The following is a 13,855-nucleotide window of genomic DNA, read 5'->3' on the forward strand; positions in this document are numbered from 1 at the left end:
CTAACTATGGCCACTAACTAGTGTTAACTATGGGCAACTTCAACCCTCTCTAACTTCTTCAGTACTTCACTTGAGCTACTTTTGAGACTATGGTTGGACTCGTGGAAGTCTGGACTATACACTAGGAAGTTATTTGAGCCGTTTTGAGCGAGTTTGAAAACTTCACTAACTATGGTGACTTAACTATGGCCAACTTCGCACCTCACTAACTCCCTCAATTTTCAAGCTCAGTAAATTCTGAGACTATGGGAAGACTCGTGGAGGTCCCCTCTATACAGTAGTGATGTATTCAGACCGTTTTGACAGAGTTTGGTCACTGACTTCCAATCCCTCCCTCCGGTCGGAATTGGGCTATACTAGAGCTCCCTCCTCCAATCCCTCCCTCCGGTCGGGATCGGAGTCGGGGTCGGTTACGGGAGTATCCCCTGCGTCACCAACTGATACCTATCATATATCCTCGTCGACAAGCTCTCCCGGCTCTGCGCAATCAACCGCTCCACAAACACCTCCGCCTCCCCCTCATCCAACTCCAAGTGCAACCTCCGCACATCCATAAACGGCGCCAACCTTTCCCACCCCCTCCGCAAATCCCTAAAACAAACCTTACACGTCTCCACAAACAACCCGTACTTCTCCCCCAAAATCTCCACGTACTCCCCCGTCAACTTAAACGGCGCCGCCTCGAACGGCCCCGGCGCGCGCCCGAGCACAAACCCAAAATCAATATGCACCACATGCCCCTCCCCGTCCACCATAATATTCCCATTGTGCCGGTCCTTCACCTGCATCACGTAGCACAAGATCGAGTAGCTCGCCAACGACACCGCAAAGTTCTCCACGTTGCGCACGTACGCCTTGAGGCTCGTCGCGCGCTTCACCGCGTGGATGCTCAGCGCGGCAATCACCTCCACGAGCGCCGTCGTCGCGCTGATCGGCACCACCCGCATCTCCTTCACCCACCCGCGCGTGTACACCCTCGCAATCATGCTCACAAGCTGCGCCGCGCGCGCCTCCTCCACTATCTCCGCCGCGGTCTTGACGATCACGCACGCCAAGCTCCACCCGGGGTACCGCCCCCACGGGCTCTGCGCGCGGATGCGCGCGCGCCGCTCCGCGTACGTCTCCTCCGCGGCCTCCGCCCGGAGCGACGCCACGAGCCGCTCCCGGATCGCGGGGTCCGTGAGCTGCCCGATCATGGCCGCGGCCACCACCGTCTGCGCGGCCTGCGCGGTGCTCTCGGGGCGCGGCGGCGCGCGGAAGGGCTCGCCCAAGTCGGCCTCGTCCGCGAGCTCGGGGTCGCCGCGGAGGTACTCGAGGAACAAGAGAAACGGCGCGCGCTCGGCCAGGCTCAACACCACCGCCTCGGGAAGGCGCACGATCTTGTGGTCGACGAGCTGCGGGATGTCCACGCCCGCGCCGGGGAGCTGCTGGTTGAGGAGCGCGAGCTCGGCCTGGAGCGCCGCCAGCCGCGCCTCCTTCGGCAACTGCACGAGCCGGTGGGAGATGTTCTGGAGCTGCATGATGAACGTGGTCTCGCGCCGCGTGTAGCCGGTGTCGGCGCCGGCGAGGGTCGAGCCCAACTCCTGCGCGAGGATGGGCGCTATGGTGGCCCCTGGTAGGGCGACGCAAGTGGTGTACGCGGCCACCGCCACCGCCAGGAGCGTGTACCGCGTCTCCTTCGCCTCGTTGTCGGTGAAGAGGACGTGCTGGAGGCGCGTGAGGAACGCGCGGAGCGCGGGGAGGAGCGCGGGCGCGATGTTGGGGAGGATCGCCTGGCACCGCCAGAAGGTGACCACGCTGAAGTGCGGGTGCGCCACGGCGTGCGCGAGGAGGAACGTCTCGAGCGCGCGCGAGCCGCGCGTGACGAGGTCGACGAGCTGCGGGATGTAGAACTCGAGCTCCGCGGCGGGGTACTCCTGGAGGCGCTGCACGAGGCGGTGCTGCACGGCGATGTTGTCGTGCTCGCCGAGGAGCTGGAGGCAGCGGTGGATGGGGAGCCCGGGCTGGGTGATCTCCTCGAGCGACATCTCTGTTAATATTCTTCCTTTTGCAAAGGTCTGGGTGTCAGTCGATAGCGGAAAAGTTGGAGAGTATGACTGTGGCTTGGCGTGGGGTGAGCAGCGATATCGACTGTGTGAGCTCAATCCAAAATCTTTATGTCAATGCAGCTCTTCCAGTTCTCAAGTTCTGAAAAAGTGCGAGCTACTATCGAAAAGCCCTGCTTCTGAGCTTTGTTATGACACCAGCAGCTGCTACTAAGGTCTCGTATTGGCGGAGCTATTGAAGTTTCAAGTCGGGGGTACTTTTGCCACTGCCTTATGAAATTGTTGTCTTTTTTAGTGTCCAACTTTGAGTTTCCCTAACTCACTCAATATTCAAGCTCTGCTCAAGTTCTTGGTTTTAATCGACAGCCGAACAGCTGAATAAAATGATAGTGATAGCTGTTGCTAGTGATCAGCGATATTGACTGTGTTATTGCGTGTGCAAGTTTTTATGACAATGCAGCTCCCTCAATTCTCAAGCTCTTTAAACGATCAAGGTACTATTCGAAAGCCCAGCTCTTGCTCTTTATTTTGATACCAGCGGCTGTTCGAAAGGTCTCGTATTGGGTGAGATATTGAAGTCTCAAGTGGGGGCTCTTTTGTCACTGCCTTATGAAATTAAGTCTTTTTAGTGTCCAATTAGAGCTTCTCTAACTCGCTCAGTTTTTAGCCTTTTTTTAAGGTCTGGGTACCAATCTGGAGCTAGTACGCTGAATAAGATGATTGTGATAACCGTTAGTGGTGAACGGCGATGCTCGCGATGTCCTGGCGAGTCTAAATCTTTCGCGTAGCCTAACTCGCTCAGTGTTTACGCTTTCTAGATGGTGTAAATTGAAGGTGATAGCCCTGCGTTTGACCTTTATTTTGGCACCAGCGGCGTTTACAACGGTCTCTTAATGGGTGAGTTATGGAGGTTCCAAGTGGGGGCTGCTTACCTTGAAAATTTGTAAAGTCTTTCTTAGTATTTTTTGACCTCCTGTAACTCGCTCAATATTCAACCGTTTTTCAAGTTCTTGGTATTAATCGAAAGCCGAGCAGCTGAGTAAGATCGTAAGAATAACGGTCCGTGGTGAAGAGCGATGTGTGCTAATTTAGTGCCGGTGCTAGTCTTTATGTCAGCGTAAGTCTCCCAGTTTTGAAGCTCTTTATATGATCAAGATATGGTTGGAAAGCCCTTTATTTGCGCTGTAGAATGGTATAAGCAGATTACCGGTGGGTAAAGTACCGGTGGAGTTATCGAGGTTCCAAGTGGGCTCTTTACCTACTTCTTTGAAAATTTGTTGTCTTTTTTAAGTGTTTTTTTGGCCTTCTCTAACTCGCTCAGTTTTCAACAGTTTTCCAAGTTCTCGCTACCAATCGGGAGCTGAAATAGTGAGAACTTTGATAGAGATGGCGTCTGCTTGAGACCGGCGATGGTCGCAATGTTACTGCAAGAGCAAGTGTTTACGTCAATGCAACTTTTTCAGATTTTAACGTCTTCTTACGATGAAGAGATTGTTTGAAAGCCCTGCTTCGGAGCTATATTTTGATACCAGCGGCTTTGCGAAAGGTCTCTTATTGGATGAGTTATCGAGGTTTCAAGTGGGTGCTACTATAAAAACTTTTTTCAAGTCACTAGTGTCTTTTTTCTTAGTATTTTTTGACCTCACCTAACTCTCTCAATATTCAAGCTCTGTTCAAGATCTCAATACCAATCGATAGCTAAAATAGTGGGGAAGCAGCTGCGAATAGCGGCGGTTGAAGAGCAGCAATATTGACTATGTTATCCCAATCCCAAGTCTTTATGCCGATGTAACTTTCGCAGTTTCAAACCTTTTCAAATGCTGCAACTTGAGAATGACAGCCCTTTGTTTGCTCTTTATGCTGGTATAAGCAGACCTCCTTGAGGTTGAGTATTGGTGGAGCTATTGAAGCTTAAAGTGGGGGCTCTTTACCTACTTGAAAAAAATTTGCTAAGTCTTTTCTTAGTGTTTTTTTGAGCTTCCCTAACTCTCTCAATATTCAACCGTTTTTCAAGCTCTCGGTACCAGTCGACAGCTCAAACGCTGGAGAAAAGGATAGTGATAGCGGCTTTTAGAAATCAGCTCGGTGCGCGATGTTATTTCGGCTCAACTGTTTATGTCGATGTAACTTTCCCAATTCTCAAGCTCTTTACACGATCTAAATACTGCTGGATAGCCCCTTGTTTGGTCTTTATTTTGACACCACCGGCTTTTGAAAATGTCTCGTATTAGAGTTATTTCTACTGACTTTGAAAATTTTGCCAAGTTTCTATGCCAATTTTGACGGATTCTAAGAGTTTCTGTACCAATCTAAAGCTAAGACGCTGAATAATCTGACAGTGATGACAGTTGTTGTGAGAGGGGTTCTCTGTGTTATTGCGGTGCTAGTATGTAACTCTCTCAGATCTCAACCTTTTTAATTGTTGTAAGTTGGAGGTGATAGCCCTTCATTTGAGCAGTATTTTGATATAAGCAGCTTTGGAAAAGGTTAAGTATTGGCGGAGTTATTGAGGTCTAAAGTGTGCGCTCTTTACCTACTTTGAGAGTTGTTGTCTCGAGTCCAACTTTGAGCTTCTCTAACTCGCTCAGTTTTCACGCTCTCCTCAAGGTCTCGGTACCAATCGACAGCTGAAGAGCTGAATAAGATGATGGTAATAACTAAAAGTGATGAAAACCAATATTGACCGTTTCACGGCGGATGCAAACTTTATGTCAATACAGCTCTCCCAATTCTCAACCTCTCTGTACGATCAATATATTTTTTGAAAGCCCTTTGTTTGCTCTGTAAAACGGTATAAACAGCTTTTAAAAACGTTCAGTATTGGTTGAGTTATTGAAGTTGCAAGTGGGGGTGCCTTTACCTACTTGAAGAAAATTTGTTAAGTCTTTTCTTAGTGCCCAACTTTGAGGTTCCCTAACTCGCTCAGTTTTCAACCTATTTTTACGATCTCTATACCAATCGACAGCTAGGGAGCTGAATAAGAAGATGGTAATAGCCAAAAGAGATGAAGAGCAATATTGACTCTGTTACTGCGTGTGCAAACTGTTAACGTGGGTTCACTCCCTCAGTTTTTACGCTCTTTCTACGATCAAAATACCGTTGAACAGCCCTTGGTTTGCTCTTTAATTTCGTATAAGCAGCTTTTGAAGAGGTTTAGTATTGGTGGAGTTATTGAAGCTCCAAGTGGAACTACTTTAAAAAAATTTTATTAAGTCTTTCTACTGTCTTTTTTCTTAGTAGTTTTTTGAGCTTCCCTACCTCGCTCAGTTTTTAACCTGTTTTTACGTTCTCGGTACCAATCAATAGCTAGAGAGCTGAATAAGAGGATGGTAATGCCGGTTGGTGGTGAGAAGCGATATTGACTCTGTTGCTGAAGGTGCAAGATTGATGTCAATGTAACTTTTTCAGTTTTAAAGCTCTTTACAAGATCAAAATACTAGTAGAAAGCCCTTTGTTTGCTCTACAGAATGGTAAAAACAGCGTTTGAAAAGGTCTCTTACTGGGTGAGCTATTGAGATCTCAAGTGGGCTACTTCAAAAAACAATTTGTTAAGTCGGAGGGGTGCTTTTCTTAATGTTCAACTTTGAGCTTCTGTAACTCGCTCAATATTCAAGCTCTGCTCAAGTTCTCGGTACCGACGTAAAGCTAGAAAGCTGAATAAAAAGACAGTGATAAGAGTTGGCGGTGGTCAGCGATATTGACTATGTTAGCCCAACCCCAATCTTTTATGCCGGGGTAACTCTCCCAATCTTCAACCTCTTTAGACGATTCAAATACCGTTGGAAAGCCCTTGATTTGCTCTTTAATTTCGTATAAGCAGCTACTGAAGAGGATCAATATTGGTGGAGTTATCGAAGCTCCAAGTGATGGGGGGTACTTGAAAAAAAATTTTTGTCAAGTCGGGGGGTGCTTTTCTTAGTGTCCACCTTTGAGGCTCTCTAACTCTGTCAATATTCAACCGTTTTTTACGTTCTTATTACCAATCGACAGCTAGAAAGCTGAACAAGAAGCCCATGATAGCAAAAAGTGATGAACATCGATATTGGAGAAGTTACGGCGGGTCAAAGTCAACTCAATTCTAAACTATCTAATCGTAACTAACTCCACCTCGAGCCACCCCCTCGAGGTCAAAGAAGTGTGGCACAAACACCTCGCCCCTCTCACTCCTCCTTTTTGCCACCTCCCTCTGCCGCTCCTCCACCCTCGACTTCTCCCTCGTCGCGGCCTCCTGGTCGTCCCTCACCAACGCCTCAATCGTGCTCCCCCAGAGCCTCCGTGACTCCATCGCCCCCTGATCTTCGGGAACCCTACCTTCCTCCGGGGTCACCCCCGCCACCCTGAACAACTCAGACGTCTCCCCCGTGGCCAACCTCGTCACCAGCACCCTGTCCAGCCACTTCCCAGAAACTTTATAAATCTCTTTTCCCCCAAACTTAACAACCCCCACCACAACATCATACTCCCCACTAATAAACCCCTTCGTCTTGAACTCCAAAACCAACTCATACCCGTTCCCTGCCAAACTTACCCCGTCGCCCAATTCCACCCGCATCTTCCCAAAGAGGATCCCCCGCGCATAAACATTCGGCTGCGTCGCGGTGTACACCTCCCCCCGGATCTCTATCCGCGACTCCCCCTTCATAATAGCGGCCGACGAGTTGCCCAAGAACCTACTCTGGGGACACACCACCCCGCTGACCCTAATGTCATTCTCTTCATCGATGTAAGTGTATGCCAGTTTTGGCGGGTGGTGCAGGATCTGCTCCGCGAGGTAGGAGGCCCCCCCCCAGCGGCAGCGGAAGTACTCGCCCAACACCGGGTTGAGCGGTTTCTTGACCCCCTTGGGGGCGATGTGCCACGACGCGAGGTACCACTTGACCAAGGCGAGGAACCGGGCCTCCGCCGTGGGCTCGCGGGCGGCCTCTTCAAGTAATTGGTGGAGCTGGAACGGGTTGGCGATGCGCTCCAACATGCTCTTCGGCTCGAGGATGAACGTGGGGAGCGTCACCTTGGACAAGTCCATGCCCACCTTGAGCTGGGACACGAGGTTCACGAGTATGCTGCGGTTGTCGGACATGGTGAGGAGAAGAGTGAGTTAAGATTGCTGTTTTTTTCCGCAACGGGAAAAAAATGAGCCCCAACTTTGACCCTCCCTAGCTTGCTCAATTTTCAAGATAACTTACTTTTGAGACCGCGGGAGGACTGCGGAGAGGCTGCTCTATAAGATAGGACTGTGGTTGAGCTGTTGAGAGCAAGTTTGAAGTCACCAGACATGGTCACAAACTTGGGCTACCTCCAACTTCTGACAGGTTGGATTTCACAAGTTGGGGCCCATACTAATGTTGCTCGCCGCGTTTCTACGAGTCGATTGGTATAGGCAAAAGCCGAAATGGAGCTGATTTCAGTTTCATGAAAGTTGTGATTTTGCAAGTCAGTAGTCTAGGGTGAAACAGTCACTGACCCGCCAACATTGGCCAACTTGGGACCTCTGTAACTCTCTCAGTTTTCAAGCTACGTTACTTCTGAGACCATGGGACGACTCGTGGAGGCCTGGAGAGTACATTCAAGATGTATTTGATCCGTTTTGAGCGGTTTTCATGAAGCCTCTCTAACTCGTTCAATTTTTAAGCTACGTCAATTCTGAGGCCACGGGAAGACTCAGGGAGGCCTGCTCTATAAGATAGGACCGTGGTTGAGTTGTTATCAGCGAGGTCGGTTGCTCTAGACATGGTCAGAAATTTGGACACCCTCCAACTTTTCACAGGCTCAAGTTCAGAAGTTGTGCCCCATACTAATGTTGCTCGGGGAGTCTCTACGAGTCGATTGGTATAAGCGGGAGTGAAAATGGAGCTGTTTTCAGTTTCATGAAAGTCACCATTTTGAAAGTCAGTAGTCTAGGGTGAAACAGTTCATACCCCGCCAACATTGCCAACTTGGGACCTCCCTAACTCACTCAAATCTCACTCTTTTTCAATTCTGAGGGTATAGGGTTACTGCTGGGAGTCGGCTTTATACAACAAGAGTGGAATTGAATCACCATCTTGGAAACTGCGCTACTTCCCTCAGATCTGCTTCTTTTTGAAAACTGCGACCACTACGTTACTCCTGAGAGTCTGGAGAGTACATTGGTAGTGTACTTGAATCACCAACTTGAACACTGAACGAACTCCCTCAGTTCTCAACCGTTTTGAAATCTGACACCACTGGGAGACTCATCTAGGTCTCCTCTATACGCTAGGATTTTATCTGAATCGTTTTGAGAAAGTTTGGAATCTTAAGTATTGTCACAGTAGTTGGTCTTAAGGTCACGCGACACTTAATTGAGGCTTCTCCAACTCACTCAGTCTCCACCCTTTTTCAATTCTGAGGCTACAGGGCGACTCGTGGAGCCTCAAACTATCCATTAGAGATGTAGTTTCACCGTTTTCAGCGATTTTCAAATCTTCAAAAATTGGCAGAAAAATGGAGTGAAGTCTTAGTGCTAACTTGGGACCTCCCTAACTAGTTCAATTTTCAAGCTTATCTACTTTTGAGACCACAGGGCTACTGCCAAGAGCCAGCTCTACACACTAGAGATGCAGTTGAACACTCAGCTTCGAGGCTGCGCTAACTCCTTCAATCTCGCGAACCGCTGTTAGGTGTCTCACTAATGTTGCTTGCCACCTCTTTACAAGCATTTTGGTGTAGGCGGGACCCCGAATGGAGCACTTTTCAGTTTCATCAAGGTTGGCATTTTGGAAGTCAAACCCCGGGGGTGAAACGGTCCATACACCGCAACTATGACATCTCCAGCTCCTTCAGTTTTCAAGATATCTCAATTTCAAGGCTATGGGACGACTCGTGGGGGTCTGGAGAGTACATTCAAGATGGATTTGAAGTGTTTTCAGCGGTTTTCAAAAGTTCACTAAGTTTTCGCAGAAAAACGGAGTGAAGTCTTAGTGTTAACTAAAGTGTTAGTGTTAAGTATGTTAAGTCTTAACTTTGAACCTCTCTATCTCCTTCAATTCCCAACTTGAGCTACTTTTGAGACTATGAGGCTACTGCTGAGAGCCAGCTCTATACCCCTGGCAGTGGTCTGAACCCTCAACTTCAAAACTGCGCTAACTCATTCAATTCTCAAGCTTACTGAATTCTAAGACTATTGGCTTACTCGCGGAGCCTCAAACTATACAATAGAAAGGCATTTGAAGTGTTTTCAGCGAGTTTCAAATCTTCAAAAGTTCGCAGAAAAACAGCGCAAAGTCTTACCAACCACACACCAATGGCTTCCCTCGGCGTGACCCCGCCCATACTGTTGGACCCCCCTACCCCCGAGGACGTCCAAGCCAATGACCTCCTCATCAAAGAACTCAAACTGCGATCCTCGTTTGAGACTGAAACAGCCACAAAGAAACGAGCCGCCGTTCTCACCGAGCTCCAAGCTTTGGCCAACCGGTTCTCCCCCCACGGCTCCAAGTTGTTCACCTTCGGCTCCTACCGCCTCGGCGTCTACTCCCCCGACTCCGACATCGACGCCTTGCTCGTGTTCCCAAAGAACATCACCAGGGACCACTTCTTCACCGAGTTCCCAAAAATTCTAAAGGACAACCTGTTTTCCGAGATAGTCCCCGTGGTGGACGCCTTTGTCCCCGTCATCAAGATGAAGAAAAACGTCTCCATCGACCTCCTCTTCGCCCGGCTCAGCGTCCCCAAGATCACCTCCTCCCTCGTGTTGTCCGACGAGGTCCTCAAGACCGCCGACGCCCTGGACATGCGCGCTCTCAACGGCACCCGCGTCACCGACGAGATCCTCCAGCTCGTCCCCAAGCCCCAGTCCTTCAAGTACGCCCTCAGACTTATAAAAATATGGGCCATGGAAAGAGGCATCTACGGCAACGTCTACGGCTACCCCGGCGGCGTCGCCTGGGCCATGCTCGTGGCGAGAGTGTGCCAGCTCTACCCCAACGCCGTCGCCGCCACCATCGTGTCCAAGTTCTTCCAGATCTTTTCCCAGTGGGCCTGGCCGCAGCCGGTGCTCCTCAAGCCGATCCTCTCCGGGCCGTTACGAGTGTGGAACCCGTTGCTCTACCCTGGGGATCGACTTCACAGGATGCCGGTGATCACCCCCGCGTACCCCCTGATGTGCGCGACGCATAACATCACCAAATCCACCATGGCGGTGATCCTTGAGGAGTTGGAGCGGGGGAGGTCCCTTGGTTTGCCAGAGTTGCTCGCCCGGCACGACTTCTTCCACCGGTTCCGGTTCTACCTTTGTATTGCAGTGGCTTCCAAAGGGGAGGAGCTCCACTTCCACGGCTGGTGCGAGTCGAAGATCAGGTTTCTCGTGGGGAAGCTCGAGGTGGTGCCGGGGGTGCAGCTCGCGCGGCCGTTTCCAAGATCGTTTGAGCAGAGAGTTGCAACGGCGGAGGCGTTGCAAGAGTGTGGGACCACCACAGGAGATTCCTTGGAGGCTGGAGAGTACTGTGTCAGTCTCTACTATATCGGCCTCGTGTTGTCGGAGAAGGTGCTTGACATTTCTTCAGGGTGTGCCGACTTCTTTTCCGTGTGCAAGGGCTGGCCGGAGTATAAGCCGGGGGAGCACTTTGTGTCGATCAGGACGGTTAAGTTGGCGCAGTTGCTGGCGGCGGTGTACCCGCAGGGGGAGGTGCGGCCGAGGAAGCGGAAGAGGAGGGAGGCGGGGGGGGACAAGAAGCGGGCGAAGAGTGTAGAAACTTAGCAGCGTAGCAGCACGCCGGCAGGTGTGCTGCGGTGCGGGCTGCACAAGTTGATAGGTGGTTGGTAGGTGGTTGGTAGGTGGTTGGTAGGTGGTTGGTGTTCGGTGTTTCGTGGTAGGTTGCAGTAGCAGTACAAGTTGATTGTATAGGTCGATTGTATAGGCTGTGTCCAATGTTTCTCGCGCTGCACAAGTTGGTCGGTGTTTGCTGTAGGATTACGCTACCGTGTAAGTTCATTTTGTCCACACCTCGCTGTCCACTCCACTTCCTCTTCTCTTCATCAATGTCCGAGTCCACCACCTTTGAGCTTGACGGGTTGCTCGACGACGAGTTCTTGGAGCCGGAGCCGGAGCCCAAGCTGAACCTCTTTGACTTCCCCGAGAGTCTCGAGAAGCGGCGCCCCCCGCGCCGCGCCGCCCCGGTGAAGCTCCCCCAGAGGCCAGTGGCCAGAGCCAGCAAGGCTCGAGATGTTCAACCGCTCTTGGCTAATGCCGGGGGCCCCGCGAAGTCACCCCATCGGAGACCTAGTTCATCTGAGCCCAGACCCAACCCTTACCAGCCGCAGCTCCCCCAGACGTCCACCAAGTCGGCCAAGTACCAGCCAACGAGCCCGGTGCTGGACAGAAGACGGAGTTACCTCCCAGACAAGGCGCCGCCAAGGGCAACCCCACAGCCAGACAAGGCGCCGCCCCCAAAGGCTGCACTGGTGCCAGAGACCAACGGCGCGCCAGTGTCAACCCCAGTGCAGCCTGAGACCAACGGCGCAAGGGCTGCAGTGGTGCCCCCTTTTGAGACAGGCCCCAGGCCAAGCAAGCTTGAGCCGCAGGTTGAACCAAGCAATCCTCCGGGGAAGTTTGAGGCGCAAGTCGAGCCAAGCAGTTTTCCGGCACCTCCCAAGTTCCACCCGCAGGTGGACCCAAGTGTTCCTTCCATCAGGCTGTTGCTGCCGGGACCCCTGGAGCGCCCCCCGCCCAGCTCGGTCGCGCTGTTGCTGCCCCGCGCACTCAAGTACAGGCCCGCGCACTCGTACGAGCTGTTGCCGGAGAAGTTGAACCAGTTCATGCCCTTGGACGAGCTCAGCCCAAAGTCGGTGAGAAGCAAGACCCAGTTTGAGGTAGACCACGCGAGCGAGGATGAATCCCCAGGGTATGCACCAAGCAACGCTCCTGTAGGAGGTGACCTCCCACCCCCACCGAGTCTACCCCGCGAGGCTCCATCACGGTACCGCCCAGTGCAGCCACTGGGCCAAGTTGAGTCAGAGGTTGATGAGCCAAGGCCCTCCAGATATCAGCCACTGGGCCAAGTTGAGTCAGAGGTTGACGAGCCCATTGTTGCAAAGCCCTCCAGGTATCAGCCTCCCAGAAGCCAGTATGCGCCGGCCGCCGGTGCGTTCGAGCCTGCTACACCACCACTCCCGGTCCAGCCAGTGTCCAGGTACCACCCTGGCAAGGCCCCGAGAAGTCAAACCGCGCCCGTTGTGACCAAGCTTGAGCCCGTTTTGACCAAGCTTGAGCCTATTGAGCCCACGCTTTCCATACCACCGCCAACCATCAAGTACCGCCCCAAACCTCTTGCCCCCCAAAGGGAGCCCACACTGGGTGATAGACCCTCGTTCTGCCTGTTTCGATGGACCACCGAGGGGCGCTATGTCCTCGCTCGAAGAGCTGTTCAGATTGAACCCGTCTCGTCCATCGCCTCCGACTACCACTTGTATCGGCTGTTCCCCGGCCCAATCACGCCAAAGACACCCACCAGTGAGCTCCTCGCCTGGTTGGAGCTCAACCCTCCCTCCATCCTTGTCACCGCGTTGAGGCACCACTTGGAGAAGACAAAGCTAACGGCCACCATACCATACACCAGTGGGGGATGCGAGGGCTCCACGGTGGACCTCGGCGACGCGCAATTGGCCATTGCGCAGGCCAGCGGCCATGACTGGGCCCTCGCCTTGCTTTTAGCCCACTACATGGGCAACTTCAAAGACGTCGCCAGGCAGTACATTGACTACCTCAGCCCGGACCCGCTCCCGCAGGCAGTGCTACTCCTAGCATCGGGACACCCCGTGTTCTCCCCCGACTGGCTCCCGCTCGCCGCCGTGGCCCACCAAGCGGGCGACACCGAGTTCCTCAGAAACTACTCGAGCCAACTCGGCGGCGCGCCTGGAATCGCGTGCGGCGTGCTCAGCGGCGCCCCCCTTGGCGGCAGCTTCGCCCACGTCGGCACCAGCATGCTCACGCAGGTGTACAACAGGGGCAAGCCAAACCCCTTGGTATCACCATTGTTGCTCCACCACGCGATGACGCTCGCCGATTATGGGCTCAGCCAAGCAGCTCAAAAGTATATCGACGTGCTCGCGGCAGGCAAGTACCACCACCAGGAGCTCACCAAACTAAGAGAACGTTTCAAAACCGGCAACAGCTGGCTCGACAAGGTGTGGACCCGGTTGGACAAGTTTATCGGCGGGGACATCCCCTCCCCGGCGACCACCAGGGCCAACAGCATCTGCGCGCCGTACTCGTCCCGGTTGAGCGACTCGCCCCAGCTGGCCATGTGGCGGCAGTACGAGGTCCACGACGACACCGTCAAGGAGTACGTCCCCCCGGAGGAGAAGAAGGAGTGGAAGTTGTTCAAGAGCGAGAAGAGGCCGATCCAGGCCAAGTTGGGCTCGTCGGTGAACCACTTCTACTACGACGAAACGCACAAGCGGTGGTTGGACAAGAGGAAGCCGGTGGAGGAGCAGGTGAAGGAGGAGAAGGCGCCGCCGCCACCACGGAAGGCCACCACGCCGGTGGCCACGGGGGTGAAGCGAGGCAAGAGGAGGAACTATGTCAGTGTGCTCAAGTGAGGGGTTGAATAGTGAGTATAGTTAGTGACAGGCTGTTAATCAAAGCTAGACAAAGCAACCAAGTGCCAGCTCCTGGACTCAGCGGTGACTAAGCCCAGCTTAATCGCACCCTACTATGCCCCGTAACATTGGCACCTTGACAGCCCCGCAGTCCTCCGTTTCCACCACTGATCCAGCCGTGTGATTAGATATTTTTTATCTCTGTCAAGGCCACTCCCGGGTTTGACCGACGTTGTGTTCGGCTAGAGACCCAC

General features: G+C 52.5%; 4 protein-coding genes across 4 annotated transcripts; 2 read left to right on the forward strand and 2 right to left on the reverse strand. All coding sequences in view use genetic code 12, as the record gives it.

The window, feature by feature from the left end:
• Positions 1–410: 410 nt before the first annotated feature.
• On the reverse strand, positions 411–2,027 carry LODBEIA_P48130 (uncharacterized protein; the record flags this gene model as incomplete). Its single annotated transcript, XM_066975076.1, has 1 exon — positions 411–2,027. The coding sequence occupies one exon, from the start codon at positions 2,025–2,027 to the stop codon at positions 411–413; it is 1,617 nt and encodes a 538-aa protein (XP_066831751.1).
• Positions 2,028–6,132: 4,105 nt separating this feature from the next.
• Positions 6,133–7,122, reverse strand: LODBEIA_P48140 (uncharacterized protein; the record flags this gene model as incomplete). The annotated part of the gene is made up of 1 exon (XM_066975077.1): positions 6,133–7,122. The coding sequence occupies one exon, from the start codon at positions 7,120–7,122 to the stop codon at positions 6,133–6,135; it is 990 nt and encodes a 329-aa protein (XP_066831752.1).
• Positions 7,123–9,306: 2,184 nt separating this feature from the next.
• On the forward strand, positions 9,307–10,761 carry LODBEIA_P48150 (uncharacterized protein; the record flags this gene model as incomplete). Its single annotated transcript, XM_066975078.1, has 1 exon — positions 9,307–10,761. The coding sequence occupies one exon, from the start codon at positions 9,307–9,309 to the stop codon at positions 10,759–10,761; it is 1,455 nt and encodes a 484-aa protein (XP_066831753.1).
• A 281-nt stretch (positions 10,762–11,042) lies between these two features.
• On the forward strand, positions 11,043–13,601 carry LODBEIA_P48160 (uncharacterized protein; the record flags this gene model as incomplete). Its single annotated transcript, XM_066975079.1, has 1 exon — positions 11,043–13,601. The coding sequence occupies one exon, from the start codon at positions 11,043–11,045 to the stop codon at positions 13,599–13,601; it is 2,559 nt and encodes an 852-aa protein (XP_066831754.1).
• Positions 13,602–13,855: the final 254 nt, after the last annotated feature.

This window comes from Lodderomyces beijingensis (genome assembly GCF_963989305.1).
Source record: "Lodderomyces beijingensis strain CBS 14171 genome assembly, chromosome: 6".
NCBI classification, from domain to species: Eukaryota; Fungi; Ascomycota; class Pichiomycetes; order Serinales; family Debaryomycetaceae; genus Lodderomyces; species Lodderomyces beijingensis.